Source organism: Arachis hypogaea, chromosome 20 (genome assembly GCF_003086295.3).
Source record: "Arachis hypogaea cultivar Tifrunner chromosome 20, arahy.Tifrunner.gnm2.J5K5, whole genome shotgun sequence".
In the NCBI taxonomy this organism is placed as follows: Eukaryota; Viridiplantae; Streptophyta; class Magnoliopsida; order Fabales; family Fabaceae; genus Arachis; species Arachis hypogaea.
Genome location: NC_092055.1, coordinates 138,795,961 through 138,812,202, shown reverse-complemented (window position 1 = coordinate 138,812,202; position 16,242 = coordinate 138,795,961). Strand labels below are relative to the sequence as shown.

General features: G+C 34.9%; 2 protein-coding genes and 1 long non-coding RNA gene across 4 annotated transcripts; all 3 read right to left on the bottom strand.

Moving 5' to 3' along the window:
• Positions 1 to 317: 317 nt before the first annotated feature.
• LOC140183328 (uncharacterized) lies at positions 318 to 3,470 on the bottom strand. Of its 2 annotated transcripts, none has more exons than XR_011879327.1 (3): positions 3,305 to 3,470; positions 3,165 to 3,214; positions 318 to 3,072 (listed from the first exon to the last, which is right to left on the bottom strand). It is a non-coding gene; the product is annotated as an uncharacterized lncRNA (long non-coding RNA). The 2 variants fall into 2 exon arrangements; XR_011879328.1 differs by having other exon boundaries at positions 318 to 623; positions 3,305 to 3,464.
• A 425-nt stretch (positions 3,471 to 3,895) lies between these two features.
• LOC112783207 (plastidic glucose transporter 4) lies at positions 3,896 to 10,730 on the bottom strand. Its single transcript, XM_025826019.3, has 14 exons — positions 10,327 to 10,730; positions 9,965 to 10,231; positions 8,857 to 8,971; positions 8,625 to 8,692; positions 7,945 to 8,077; positions 7,759 to 7,858; positions 7,540 to 7,652; positions 7,000 to 7,093; positions 6,597 to 6,750; positions 5,910 to 6,056; positions 5,754 to 5,827; positions 5,044 to 5,132; positions 4,808 to 4,922; positions 3,896 to 4,508 (listed from the first exon to the last, which is right to left on the bottom strand). Exons 2-14 carry the CDS (start codon positions 10,224 to 10,226, stop codon positions 4,326 to 4,328), a joined length of 1,647 nt encoding a protein of 548 aa, XP_025681804.1. The 5' UTR covers positions 10,227 to 10,231; positions 10,327 to 10,730; the 3' UTR covers positions 3,896 to 4,325.
• A 2,542-nt stretch (positions 10,731 to 13,272) lies between these two features.
• On the bottom strand, positions 13,273 to 16,187 carry LOC112785147 (cytochrome c-type biogenesis CcmH-like mitochondrial protein). The gene is made up of 4 exons (XM_025828590.2): positions 15,758 to 16,187; positions 14,963 to 15,151; positions 13,835 to 13,966; positions 13,273 to 13,717 (listed from the first exon to the last, which is right to left on the bottom strand). Exons 2-4 carry the CDS (start codon positions 15,104 to 15,106, stop codon positions 13,514 to 13,516), a joined length of 480 nt encoding a protein of 159 aa, XP_025684375.1. The 5' UTR covers positions 15,107 to 15,151; positions 15,758 to 16,187; the 3' UTR covers positions 13,273 to 13,513.
• Positions 16,188 to 16,242: the final 55 nt, after the last annotated feature.

Genomic DNA, 16,242 nt, shown 5'->3' with positions numbered 1-16,242 from the left:
GAAAACAACGGAATTGACTAAAGTAGGAACTTATATGTCTATTTTTGTAAAGTTCAAGGACCTCGACGTAATAAAATTTTCTAAGGGACAAAATGTAACACCTTACCACACAGAGTCTTATGCTTAAGTCATAAAACAGAGGTGGCGAGGCATTACGACCTCTAAAAATAAAATTTAGTACGTATAGTATTGCAAGGATGTTCATAACTAGGAGCCTTTGAAGAAAAATGGGTAAATTAAAACCGATAAATCAAAACGCGCAACACTCCAATTGGTAACGTAGATTAACAGATAGAGAGTAAGATGACGCTAAGAGATATACCAAAGAGTGCCAAAATACATATATCAAGACTCGGGACTCGGCTTGCGAAGATAACCGATCCGAGCATATAAGTATACATACATATATATAAGAGAATTACCTAAACAACCCCAAAAGACAAAATACAAAACCTGCTTCTCCAAAATAACCTCTAAGAAGAGTAAATACAAAATACATATACAGTGGAGAATATAGTATCTAAATAGGTATATAATAACCAAAATAAAAATCCAAGATACTAAAGATCTCCGCCAAAAGGAAGTCTCCAGCATGCCTCAGCGAGGAGCCTCACGTCCTACATCTGAAAACCACAAAATTCGCATGGGTGAGAACCGGAGGTTCTCAGCATGGTAACGGTGCCCAAATATCTAACATGTAATGTCCTGGGAAAGCCGAAGGCAATCCTAGAACTTCCAGATTATAATCAAAGCGTGTAAACAAGTCCAGACCATAAAAATCAAACACAGGTAACTAACTAAGGTCTTCATCCTAACTACAATTTCCCATTCCAATCCAGCAAACCTCCCAACTGCCAACAACAATTGAAAAGCAAACACAAGTATATCAAATATGAGATGCACAAGTAGGAAGCAAATAAGTCAATCAAGCAATTAGCAAATAATGATGCAGTCAATTAGGCAATCCAGATAAATCACACATAATGCATATGATGCATGCCTGTCCTAATGGCTGATGAGTCTCATCTGTCGGTTATCTAGCCAACCCGACATGTTCGGTAGCTAACCCGGCCGCAGTCTCTCTATTGCGCGTCAATACCATTAGAGGGAATACGTGCCCTGTCACCGTTAGATAGTATATGTCCCTGTCGCCATTAGAGGGTATCTGTGCCCTATCACCAATTTACCATTAGAGGGTATCTGTGTCCTGTCACCGTTAGAGTATATCTGCGCCCTGTCGCCCATTTACCATCAGAGGGTATCTGTGCCCTGTCGCCCATGGTATAGGGTATCGGTGCCCTGTCACCCTTACAACCAGAGAGAAGCATTTCAAACGTACTCACACCCAACCTTTCCATTTATTATTCATCTATTATATCACATCATGAATTTACATATACAATTATCCTCAGCCATAACTCAACATTCATCTCAGCCATCCGACTTAAATTCATAATTCATTTACATTCATAAACTGTCATCACACACAGCTATTCGGCTCACATCATACTCGGCCTTTCAGCTCATATCATACTCAGCCATTCGGCCCATATCATATACAGCACTCCATCATCCTCCCCAACAACTCATATCATCATAATCCATCATACTCAACATAACATCCCCTTTCTTCCTCCACAAGTTACCCTCTTCCCTAGCTCACTATCATTCACTAGGCATTTTACATCAATTTAAGATTAAGGGATGAAATTTGGGGTTTATAAGCCTGAAATAACATCTCGGAAGATTACGAGTTTGTTGGGAATGTGAAGAGTTTGAAAACAAAAGGTTTAGAAAAGAATTGGGTCACGTGCGTACGCACAGGGGTGTGCGTGCGCACGCCCAGAAGTATTTTTAAACGTGTGCGTATGCACGGGCCTGTGCGTACGCACAGAAAGTAAAATCTCCAGGGTTGACGCGCGCACAAGGTGTGCTAGCGCCACCACCAGCATGCCATTCCCAACGTGTGCGTGCGCACAGGCCTGTGCGTACGCACAGCTCGCAATCCTTCATTGATTTCGCGTACGCACAGGGCGTGCTGGCGCTGCCACCAGCAGCCCTGTCTCCGCGTGTGCGTACGCACAAGGCTGTGCGTGGGCACAAGACCAAATTCTCGCCAAATGTGCGTGCGCATAGGGCTATGCGTCCGCACACAAACCAGAAATCACAAATTCTGCAGAAGTTGCAGAATTCAGATTTTTTGCCCAAACTTCCAACGATCATATCTCCTTCCACAAAATTCAGATTTCAACCAAATTTTAACCATTTTAAAGCTTATGAAATTATATTTTCATTGATATAAAAATCATCAAATTTCGAAAACAAAAGCTCAAGATATGATCCGTTAAAATTCATCAAAATCCCGATTTTACCAAAACTTATAAACTCCCCATTTTTAAACATACATTTACCAATTCCATATAAAATCAACCCAAAACTCATCCATTCCGACATCAAACATTTCCAAACCTTTTCCAATCAACAATCCACCAATTTCACCATATTTAACAAAACTTCAATTTAACAAGTTTCACCTCATAATCAACATTTCATAATTCAAGTTCCAAACAAATGTTCAATCCATCAATTATCATATATACGTACATATTTCAATATCACCCTTCAACACATGCTCACCAACAAAAGTCTCAACATAATCATCAATTAAACACATTAATGCACATCACATACGACATCACATACTTGCCCACCATTATCATCATAATTCACATATCCAAATCCAAATCCAAATCACCCCACAATTACATCAAATATATCAACATGTCACAACCCACCAATGTTCATACATAACAACACAATTTATATCATCCATCAACTAACTCATTATTTCAAAACCCTATGCTAAGGTCACTAGCCTACGTTTTCACACAACATTACATTTTAGATACAGGAAACCGAAACCATACTTTGGCCGATTCTCGTTCTACCCGGAACACTCTCAAATTCAACTTTCAAGCTTTCCAAAGCCTCACCAACAGATTTCCCACACAAGGCTCCTTTCCAAACTTTCCAAAATCACCAATCAAGCTCCAAAACACACATATATAATGCCTAAGCCACAATATCACATAAAAACACAATACTCAATCATTAAATACCTCAAATTCAACACTTTCACTAGGGTTTGAGATTCCTTATCTTACCCAAGGATCAAGGGAGTTAGAACAAGCCTTCCCTTCAAGCTAATTTGATCCTATAACACAAGGAGCTCACAAATTTTAATATTTTTGCCTAATAAACTCGAAATCAAGGGCTGGAAATCGAAGGAGAAAACGTGGCTTACCTCGAGATTGATTATATGGGTTTTGTAGAGCTCGACGCCGTGGTCGCAAACAGTGCGTCAATCGGAGCTCCGAATCAAAAGTTATGATCCATGGAAGTTTGAGGTGGATAGTAGCAAGGGTTTATGTTTTCTTCTCCCCGTTTCCCTTTGTGTTCAGCGTGTGTGTGTTTATGGAGGAGGGAGAGTGCTCAGCTCTTTTATTAAATGAGAGCTTGGTTGGGCCTAAAGGCCCAACTTAAGTCCGGTTAGCCCAGTTTAGCCCATTTAGCCCAATTTTAGGCCGATTTTTTTAAAATTTGTGTCGAAATTCTCGTCTTTAATTTCTCTATCACATTACACCATAAAAACCTCATTTCTCACTTTCTAGAAGATATTTTAACTTATTGATTAATTATCCACTAATTAACCGGATTTTACACAAAATCGTCTAATACGAAATTCCTTAGGGACCTATTTGAAAATATACTCATTCAAATGCAAAGGGAAAGGAGGAGTAGTTTCTTATCTAACTTGAAAGTTTACCTGAAGTTATGGATTTTCGGTAAATTTGAATTTAACACGTAAACTTGATTCAGGGTCTGAACTTGAGAGTTTGATAAACTTGGAAATCCAAGAAACCTCTAAACTTATTGCTTCCAGAAACAGAAGTGTACAATTAGTGCCAACCTCATGGTTTATTACATCAAAGGAAACTCTAAGGCTAGAGGAATCTTATTCAACCCTGATAAATTGAAGCGAGAAACTGAGAATGTTCTTGACAATATCTACCAAACATACATTCTAGGCAAAATTTGTCAGTTCCAAAATAGATACAAAGTACAGACGCTTGACAATAGCTCTCACACATATCATTCTCATATTTTCACAACTGAAACTTGGCAACAATAAACTACTAGCTGCCGACCAGCTCACTAGGCAAGATGATGACCATTGAGTAAAGAAAGCTAGCATCAGTTCTAAAGGCAAAACAATTCCATGAGCAGCATTGTAATTATGACCACATGCACCTTATGGAAGATTTTCAATTCGTGGGACTGAGGGCACGTTCTATTTCCTCCAAAGATCGACCCTTTGTTTCCACCACGTTACCTGCTATGTACAAGACAGCGAGAATGCAAACGCCCGAGAACCCCAAGTAAACAGAGCTGATGCCAAACTTGTTCACCACACTCAAAAAGTAGAGGCCGATGACAAAGTTGGAGATCTGATAGGACAAGGAAATAATCCAAGTTTCGTTATCAGAAAAATATTTAGGCAACCAAGAAAGGCTGTATAGCAATAAAATTCAATGCAAAATAAGTCATACCAATCTGGGTATCACATAGAAAGAAATAGATCCAAAATTTTTGAGGTAGAATAATCAACCTATTTCCTAAGTAAGTTTCTTCATTATAGTATCAGGCAAATCAATATGAATATGTACAGACATAAAATGATAGCAAGATGTATACAGTAGTTACGCGTAAAACATTAGAGTTTAGACTGCTATGCAAAATCACTCACCCAGTGTGTGCCTAATGACAAAGAAACTGCTTTGGCTCTGATTCTAGAAGCAAATATCTCTGGTAGAAGCAAGGCAGGCACAGGACCAGCACCAAGGGAGAAGGATAGGACATAGCTGGTTAAATTCGTAGATCGCAGAGTCAACAGAAATGGAAAGACTAGATTATAGAGAGAACAATAGGACATAGCCATATGTTAATTGAGGTTTAAATCTTTCAGATATTCAAATGACTTACAGAACAGTCCCAAGGACTGCAAGTGTGCCTGAGTATGGCGCAAGGACCTTCCAAGTAAAAGACAGGGAAAGAAGCAACATAGAAGCAGCCTGTGAGAAAGAAAAATTGGTTAATTAGTAAAGCCAGTAGTAACGGACACATGGTTAATTGGAATAGAAGATACACCTTCCCCTTAACCAGTGCTCTTGGGTATAAAAAAATCGGTGCTGGGAGAACCATGTCCCCTATGGGATACCAAATGCTCAAATAGGATTGCCTCCAATAGGAGGATACCTATAGTTTAAACCCAAAAGTATCGGCATGCTAATGTAGATGAAGACTAGGGAAAAACTATTCATATATAGAAAACGGAAAATTGGCATTCAAATAATTTAAAGTATTATGGAAACACTGATGTACCCAGTGCTACTTACATCCATAATTTGGCATGCAGGCCTTTGGGATATCATGGCTGAGTTGAAAGCCAAAAGGAGATGGGTTTTAACTAATCATGGTAATTTAAAGTGTAAAGTATATAAGCCCTATTGTCGCACACAACAAAAGTGCAAGAAATGTCTTTTAACCCAAGGAAGTTTAGCCAGAGAGCATTAGGGCTACGAAAATCACATTATACATTCAAGCTTGTGATATTCCAGAATATCACCAATCTATAGTTAATATATTATGTTTTTATGCTTTAGGTCTGGATGCATGCAGAAAATAACTAGTACCATCCCAGTAAAACTTGTGATAAGGAGACTTTTCCTTCCTTGTTTGTCCATCAAGGAGGAAGCAATAGCAGTTCCTACAACAAAATAAAACATCAATCATAAAAAGTATCATGCCATGCATATTGCACAAAGCTAACTAATATTAAAAATACTAACCGAAAACATTTGATGCACCAACTAGGGCACTTGCTGCAACATCAGAAGCGATTCCGGCACTGCGAAACACAGAAGTTGAATAATAGACGACAGCATTTATTCCAGCCATCTGCTGGAACAAGAAAAGTGCGGCCCCAACGCTCACAACTGGGATAAGACATTTTAGGGAATTACAACACCATTTTATGTAAGAAAGCATTCATCAACACCAGACTCCAGAGTAAACCAAAGAAAATTCAGCAGTGAAAGAAAAAACATAAACTGTTGGATGATTATCATTAAGATATAACACTTCACAGTTCACACAAATATTTTATGTATAACGGGCATGCCTCAGTGAAGTCAGAACATTAAAGGTAGTCTCTTGGGTTATAAAATCTGACAATGCTATGGGCTTATATCGGAACAAGAGAATTGGCTTTCAAAAAACATATTCAAGATAAAATTATCACAAATCACAATAATTATGTTATGTATATAGGACTATATGGACCCCCCTTGAAATAAGGAATATGTTTGAAAAAGCCTTCAAATGATGAAGCTTAGCACAAATGATAACAAGCAGATAAAATTAACTGAAGTAGGGATGATATGATAGCAATTCTTTAAATGACATTGAAAGAAGTTTTTTAATGGGGTTATTAAAACTAGATTAGTCATCATTCATCAACATAAGTTTTTTGGTACCTTTCCAATATCTGCTACTAAACAGATCAAACCACCCTGCTTCAGGTTCAGAAGAACCTTGAGTTGCTGCTGTTAAGTCACGCATAACTGCAGCAACTCTTTCTTTCCCATATAGTGTTTTAATAGCCTTTTCAGCTTCAGCTATTTTTCCTTGCTGTAAAATAATAAATGGAATTTTCTCAAAAAAACTACCATAAAATCATTGCATCAAATCTTAACTGACAAATATCATAAAGAGTAAAATATTCATGTTCTGATGAATTAAACGAGTAGAATACTTGACAAAACTCATTGATAGATCCAAAAGCAGCAGCTTCTTTTTTTTTTTCAATGGCTATTTGTCAGATAAACTTATTACTCCCACGAGGCCACGACATAAGATAACACTTAATTGCAGGACAACCTGAAAAAGCCATCGGGGACTCTCTGGAGAAATTGCCATTCCAAGTGCTAACAGAACTGATGGAACAATTGCAATGCCAAACATAGTCCTCCACCTAGAAAAAAAAAAAAAAACAATAAAATTGAGTCAGTTGGAGAAGGTAGAAAAACTTGCCAATAAGTGACTGTGTATCGAAGTTTGTCTATTAACTCAAGTTGAAAATAACAAATTGAAAACATCCTCGAAGATTTCTCTTTGAAAAGGAAAAGAACAGTAGGAAAATCACAAAGGAAAGAGGGTCTTGTTAATCTATTTGTTTCTCAATTCAAAAAAAGCCACAAGTTTTCCCACTCGTCACATGGAATACAAGAAAATAATAGAACTAAGAATTTTGCTTCCAAAGTTATTTACACTGAATACATTAATTTGCATCTCCAACATACATGCTACAACATCTGAACGATATGATTCATCAGGAGAAATAAACAGCTCACAAAATGGTAATGGTGAAAAATTCCCAAATAAATAAATAAAAAGCTTTATGATGAAACAACTCAATACCATATAGGGTTTCCTGCTAGAGGTAACCCAGCCACCAGAGCCAGAAGAATCCCAATACAAATAAAAAGTTGATTAACAGATCCAAGAGCTCCACGAATTTCTGTTGGTGAAATCTGCCCAGTATATATATATATATGTAAACATTGTCACAAGGATCACATAAATACATAAAAATTTAAAAATGTTGACAAATGTAAGAGTAATTTTAAAGGTCACAACCTCAGATATGTATAGTGGTACAATAGCAGATGTGACCCCAATTCCAATACCAGCAAGCAACCGACCAATGATCATTGTCTGAACACTTTGGGCTGTAGCACTGTAAGTATAGCATAGCTCAAAACATCAGATATATAGCACATTATACAAAAGATAAAACCTTGTCCTAAAGAACAATTAACATACCAAAGAAATGCTCCAATTGCTAGTGGGATTGCATCTAACTGAAAAGTCCTAGTTCTACCAAATTTGTCAGCCAATGTTCCACCGGTAAAGGAACCAACAGTTGCACCAGCTAGGAGAGTGCTGACAATCCAACCTGCTCAAGGATTTTCCAGCCATGAAAATCAAGAGAAAACTACTATCGGGCCTATACAATAATACAGGCAAAGCTAATATACTTTATAATCAGAAGATGTAAACATAAGGCATACAAATTCACATGCTAACAAAAATAATAAACCTTTTTTTACTTATGTTTCTGCACCCTTTCATTTTGTTTATATAACAGGGTCATAACATGGACAGAAAGTAATCTGAGAACTTTGTTGGCTACACACACTAACATAAAAATATAAGAGCAGAGTTAAAAAATAGGAGAAACTATTCTCCTTTCTTTTATGTAAATATATGGTATTTTCATAGAAATGTACAGTTTTCATTGGGGAGTGGATAAAACCACTCCCAAATTGATAATGTCACTCCAATTTGATAAGTTTTAGGTATAGATGTACTTTGCATTGAGGGTAGTATCTCCCAAATTCGGAGTGACACTGTTAGTTGCAATATCCACTCCCTTTTCATTGCTCATAAAATAAACATTTCAAAGTAGTTTAAAACTATATATAAAAAGAACTAAAATGTACCTTGTAAAACAGTATTTTCAACTATTCCAAGATCCTTTGCCATGTATTCTAGAGCACCATTCACCACCCTACCCAAACAAGGCATTGTTAGAAGTTTGCAACATAAAGATACTATCTAATGAAAAACAGTGATATAACAATAGAATCCAACAATGTATTGCAGGCACAACATTGTTGACATAACTTAGATGGTTATAAACATGAACAGATACTGTAAAGAGGCAATCCATACCCAAGATGATAACCAAATAAAATGGCTCCGAGGCAAGCAACACCAACATAGGGCAGAACAGTTCCAGAAGATTTCCCCTGAGGAACGGTGGGGACAACATCTTCGACACCTCCATCTGCAACTCAATTTTACTTACTATTATGAGCATATTAATATATCAGAAAGCCCAAAGCGCCAGATTCACACAGAAAGCTGCTGAACCTTGGAAAGCGGCCTAAGATTTTGAAAATATTAGACATGTAAAAGAAACTTCCAACACTAAAAGGAGTGTTTTCAGAATTAACTCAATTAATTAATGCCTATGCAACTGCACATTGGGCAATGTAAGCATATTCAAATGATACACATTCATGAATCATGAGATGACACCAGGACTTGAGAGCCACCAAGAGCTAAAAACAATAATAAGGATGAATGGATACTATAATATACACTTTCAAAACCTAGATTTTTCAAAAGAAAATTAATTCTTCAAAACCAATGTTCCTAACAGACCAGTTGATACGTGTTTGAGACATGCAAAAAGCATGGCAGATTTCAAGCCTCACAAATGGTGCCCATCCCAATTTAACATCACCTATCTCCCACTCCATCTCCTACGCCACAACCTCATTAAGAGGTCATCAAGATCTTGACAAGGAAACTCTACAGCCACACACACATAACCTGTATCCAGCCTTAACCAAAAAAGAGTATAGACTTGCCTAGCTACAAAAATTTACAACCACATTGAAATTCACCACCTATTTGACGAATCAATGCTTTACTTCATACATTATGACCCCCAACCACTTATCAAAATAATTTCATTCCCACACACACACCCACACACACACACACACACAGAGAGACTAACACGGATAACATGTACACAGAGAGAAGCAGAGAATTGTCAGAGAACAACATTGCAGTTCAAATGTTCAATACAAAACAACAATAAAATGATAAGCAAACAATCTCACCATGAAAGCAGGCATCAAGCAAATAAATCATGGCTCCATACATGACTCAAATCATATTTCAAATCTTTGGTAAATGTAGTTAATAAAAAAAATCACAATAATCAATAAATCCAACAAATTAAAGCCACTAGAAACAGCATACAAACCAGAAGCATGAACTCTGAGGGATCTAGTCTTAGCAGGATACCCAAACATGTGATTAAAACCAAGTGAAGCTCTATCCAGGTGAGTTTCCACAGTAACAGAACCAAGCCTTAAGCCAAAGCAATTACTACTATTAGGCATGCATACTCTTCTAAATCTCACACCACTCCCATTTCTCAAGCTTCCAAAATCCACCAAAGAATTCTGCTTTTGAACCCTTATAGTGGCACTGGTTCCTTTAAAGGCAAAACTTGATGCTTGCATGGTAACTGATCAAAATTCCAATAAACAGAAAATTAAACCAAAATAATACACATTAAATATATTAATAGAAAAAAGAGAATGGCTCGAGATGAATTATTACCGTGTGAAAGAGAGTGCAGATTAAAAGGGTGCGGAAGATTTTTGTGTTGTTAGTGTGGGTTGTGTTCCACAAAGTAAGAAACAGAGAGAAAGAGACTAAGCTCTCCTTCGATGGAAGATTGGAGCTTCGGAAGGACCGCATAAACAATGACGAAGATTGTGAATTAATTATTATTATTAATAATTTTGGTGTACTTTAAAATGTTTTTAGATGATTATTTTGATATGCTAATTATTATATCTTAATTCAATCACGTTTTTATTCATGTGCAGAAAGTGAAACATTGAAACGTAAAATATTTTTATATTGATATATGCAAATTAAGATATTTAAATAGTAAGATATTCATTCCGAATACTGAAAACCATGAAGAAAATTATAAAATCTTATGTTGGAGTATCATCATATTTATTAAAAGAATAATGACATATATATTTTAAAGTATAACTTATGTTCTCTTTTCCTTTATTTTTTTCTAATTATAGACGGTATTGGAAAAAAAGGGATGGAATCAACATAAAAATTTTAAATTTAAATGAGACATACAAGGAAAAATTACAATTTTTATAAATATTTTTTATATACTTTACTAGATATTTTTGATACAAATTATGTGATGGATCAGAAACTTACGAGGTCTTTAATATGAATTATGTGATGTATCGAAGACTTGTGAGTTGAGACGGTAGCCGGATTATCTGACTGAAGTAATGGAAATAGATACCTGAAAAGACACTACTATATCCCCTTTATATAGTCGATAGTTGTTATCTTATCTTATCTTATTTGGTTAAGATAAAGGAGATATTTGAATTTAAATATTGAACCGTAATATTAGAAGTTATTAGTAGACTAGAGACCGATCCGGAGTAGATACCAACTAATTTCCTAATTATGTTTCTTTATTGGCATTATTTTACACTAGTGAAATAATAATCACACTGGTATTGTTAAACAACTTTTTGGATACAAGTTTTTATGATAATATAGAAAATAATACATCAAAAATTTCACTGAGTGTTATTTAATGTTTTGCTAAGTGTTGCAAAATTAATAAAATTATTGAGCAAACAATATCTTATTTTTCAATTAGGGAAATTTTTGAGGAGCAGCAATTTTTAGTATTTTTAGTCATTATTTGGTCAGCACAAATATTAAATTATCTTTAACAAATAAATTTTACTAATTTATGCGTGCAAATTTTAAAAAATTTAAATGTAAATTGTATTGATTTATGTGTGTAAAATTCTGATAAATATAAATGTAAATTATATACTTATTGTATACAAAATATTTATAAATATAAACATAAATTATTGCTGGTCAAAAATAATAATATTTGCTGGACATATAGCATTCTTCTTTCAATTATTTGAAAAAGTCTATAGATTTATGAAACTCACCTTAAAAGACATTCGATTTATTTCTTAAAATAATATACTTACGATTGGAAAAAATAAAAAATAAATCAATTTTAGAAACTTAAAAACTAAAACTAAAAGCTGGAGTTGTTAAAGTCAACTAACGTAAATAAAAAAAAAAAAAAAAAACAACACTCAGTTGACACCTTAACTGGACTGACTCACTTTGTACATCAGCTACGTTAAGAAAATAATATTTGAGAATGCTAAGGTCTAAGTGACAATATGGTAACAACTAACAAATAAAAGAAATTTGAGAAAGCTTTGACTAAAAACATCTTGCAGTTGGTAAAAGTAAAATGAATAATTTTAAAGGTTATTAAGTATTGGATCTGAACCAATATAAGCCAAATCAGTAAAGATTCTGTGTTGAATTTTCTCATCCTTAACTCTCTTTTAAGTTTTGTCAATTAAATTTAAATTTTCTATTTTGAAGAAAGAACACAAAATATAATCATCATCATCATCATCAAGAGTGCTTTGAACAAAATGAAAGTAGATAAGAGAGAAAGTGGACGTAAGTGACGTGGGAAGTGTGGATTAGATCATATTATGGAATTAAGGAATGAGGTTGCGTTTTGATGTCGCCACTCGCGACATTGGATTGGATCCTCTGCCCTTACTGTCCTTTTCTATACCATTCTCACATGTACTTGTCCCCATTTTTCAACAGGTCAGCTATAAGCCTATAACTATTACTCTTTTTATTATTATTATTAGAGAAAAGGATAAATAAGTCCCTAACTTTTTGTCCCGCAGACATTTTTGTTCATGACCATTAAAAAATACTTTTAAGTCCCTGACCTTCACAAAATCTGGACGGATCAGTCTCTCCATCCAAATGCCTCCGTCAGAACTAATCCGTCCAAATTTTGTGAAAGTCAGGGACTTAAAAGTATTTTTCATTGGTCAGGACGAAAATGTCCGCAGGACAAAAGATTAGGAATCTATTTGTCCTTTTCTCTTATTATTATTATTAATATTCTGTTATTCTTTATAATTTTATTAAATTTATAATTAAATTTTTATATTTTATAATTAAATTTTTACACTATTTTTTAATTTTATAATTAGATCTTTTTATATTAAAAACGTTAAAATTACTAAAATATTTTTTTTAAAAATATGTAGACAGATTTAATTAAATTCTTAATTATAGATACATTTAATATACAGAAAAATATTTAATTAATTCTAATATTTTCTATCCTAAAAAAGACATTATTATAAAATTAAAAACAATATAAAAACTCAATTAAAAAAAGAATATAAAGAATTAATTGCAAATTTTATAAAAATATAATGACCAACAAAATAATTAATTTTTTTTTTCATTCTATATATTTCTAAAAAATCTTTTCATTCGTTTCTTCTCCATTTCCTCTTTTACTCTTCTCTATATTTCTAATTTGTTATAGATCTGTTACACAAAGTTATTTATTTTTCAGAATATAATGTCTGATACTTTTACCTGATTTTATTTCAATAATATTAAAAACATAGAAAGCAAAGAACAAAAAAAAAGTGATACAATTCCCCTTATAACTTTTTTAATAATAAAACACTATTAAAATATTTGACAATACATCATAGTCTTTGTAAATGCCACTAATAACATTGTCTTGGAAATGAATTACCGATTCTACCTTAATAAATTACATCAAATTTTCTCTTCAACTTGATATTTTATTTCTTTCTATCCATAAAATTCACCAAGTTACCCAAGCAAGGATTAGAGCCATTACAGGAAGATATAATCAACGGGATCATTGACCTCGCCATCTCCGCCACCACGAAGAAGTTCTTGCTACCTGAGAAGGAGGCGGTGTAAGAACATCAAGCATGGTTTCCTTCTCCCTTGGAGTCAATGGAATGCCTCTAACAAGATTCAAAGCCATGATATGAACATTAGTCTTTTGTCTATGCTTACTGTAAGCCCATACCCCAGCAGCTGCACCTGCAAATAGCACCTGTTTGAAAGCAAACATTTCTGGACTCAGCACAAATTCAACTACATTATCGTGAAAAACTAAAAATTAAATCAAGAAGTTCAAGTGTTTTTCATCATCTGAAAATATTTTTCTTACCGGTGATAACCACAAAGCTGCTGTTTGCATATCAAACTTTGGTGCATAAAGTACAGTCTCGCCAAAATCATCCTCGAGTTTCTTGTAGATCTCCTTGTCAGACTTTCCGGACCGAATTTCATCTCGAATTAACTACAAAATAGTTCCAGTGTTTACATCATAGCACAACAATTTGTTTCCTAAGGCTTCTAGCAAGCATGTTTATTTTATATTATACAGCATAAATGTATGGAAGGACAATGATCTTCCGAAACATGTTACAGAAACAGTTATTTCAAACACGAGAAATCTCATAGGAAGCAGTCTGGTATACGCTGTTTGATTTCCTTAACTTCCCTTAGACAGTAGTTTGAATAATTGGCAAGGAAGGAAACAAAATTAAGGGGGATGAAAGGCTCTTGTGTATTTCGACACGAAGTTTCAAAATTGTTTATTTGCTTAAAGACGCTATTAAGCATACATGCATAGGGAAGTTTTTTTAAAATTAGAAACAAAGCCGAAATAAGAATTAAAAAGATTAACTATATCCATAACTCACAAATAGTGCATTCATAAGCAATATAGTCAAATTGAGCATTGATAACTCACCAGATGAGATAATATCATAACAATTAACAAAGTTTGGCCATTAGGCTTGTTTAGAGACATATTTTTAGTCTCCTGAAACCAAAAAATCATCTCAATCCTAATAATTCATGTTCCCTTTTTCTAATTATTTCAACTTTGGAGACTTTTAGAACTTAGAAGTTTGTTAGGATCACATTTCAATTAAATTTCTCAAGCAAAAGAGTACATGGGTTTATTTATACTGGTAGGGGAGCTGGGGAGGGAGAATCTTTGTAAACTAGATAACGTGGAACTTCTTATAATAGATAGAAAAACCAACTTATTCTATTACACATAACAAACAATGCAAACACAACTCATATCTGCTCCTGCACCATGATGTGTGTCTAATTCTATTGTTGTAATTCATTCATTCTGCGTTCATCAATAAACGGTATCTTTTTAACCAAATTCAAAATAAACTGTTTAGACTATAAAAGGACATTCAAATCAAATATTCTTTGAAAGAAGAAAAAAGTTGAAATGGTAAGGGACTTAGAAGAAACAATAGAGTAGAGGTACCTTTCTGAGCAGAATTGCAACGTCTGCTTGAGATTCTTCAATGGATTGACTCCCACACTCTGTACACCTTACATTGTGGCTGATGTTTCTTGCTCTCGCCTCTACTATTTGGTTCTTCTTCAGTGGATCCTCCTCACTCGCCATTCAAAGCTACCCGACAAAGCTAGTAATATTAATGTGAAAATGCAGCTGCAAAATCCGTTAAAACTTAGTAACCATACCCCATCTACTTAGTGTGTTAAATAGTTGCAATTCACTACTGCTAGCATATTGAGCTTTGCAATTCACTTTTATAAAGCCATATTTCGACCCGAGATGTTTTCGAAATGCCTCTCATTTACTGACAAACGGCATGAGTTTTTCCCAATATGGATCCTATTTCAATTGGAAGTAATGAGTTGATCCTTCATGCAAATATCAGAAAGTTCATCTTCTTCATTCAATTCACCCTTGTTTAAACCAAGGTTCTGAAACTGGACCATTCAGACTAGCAACAGCAACCATACCATACCAAATCAAATCAATAAGCTCATAACATAACATCATCATCATCATCATCATCAACAACAACAACAACAAAACTTTAACATACCAAATCAAGAATATCATAAGCCACAGCAGAAACAACAAATTAAATTAACAGAACTACAGAGGCAACATAAGAAAAAATTACAGAAACATTTGAAGGAAGTGACAATGGAATCCAAAATTCGCAAGGAGGGGACAAAAATTTCCAGAAGCAACTAGATTCGGTGGGAAAAACAGGAGAAAAAAAAAAACAAGAAGAATACTAACCAGTGAAGGGACGGCGCCAGCTGAAGAAAGAGAAGCGACGTATGGCGGAGTGACGAGATGCGACGGAGGGCGAAGTATAGGGACGCGGCGGCTGGAGGAGGGAGGGAAGAACGGCGGCGGCGGGAGACTGAGAAGAGGAATGGGAGAGTGAGGAGTGAGGAGAAAAAGTGGAGACTGGAGAGCTTGGAGGGCTAGGGTTCCGGTTTTACTGAACCGTTTTTCCGGTCTAACCAGTTTTCAGTTTGGACTTTGAAGGGTCCTGCCATCTGATTGAACCGACCGAGCTTTGGTTTCTGGTTTGACCAGAAGGTCCGGTTTGAGATGCATATGCCGTTGGAGTTTGTTTGATGCATTGAAAATTTCTTCATTGCCATGGTATGTGTGTGATCGGTTACATTACCTGAGGTGTAACTCTGTGATTACTCACGATAACTTGTAATTGAGGATCTTAATAATTAAATAGAAATAATATCAATGTCATTTTA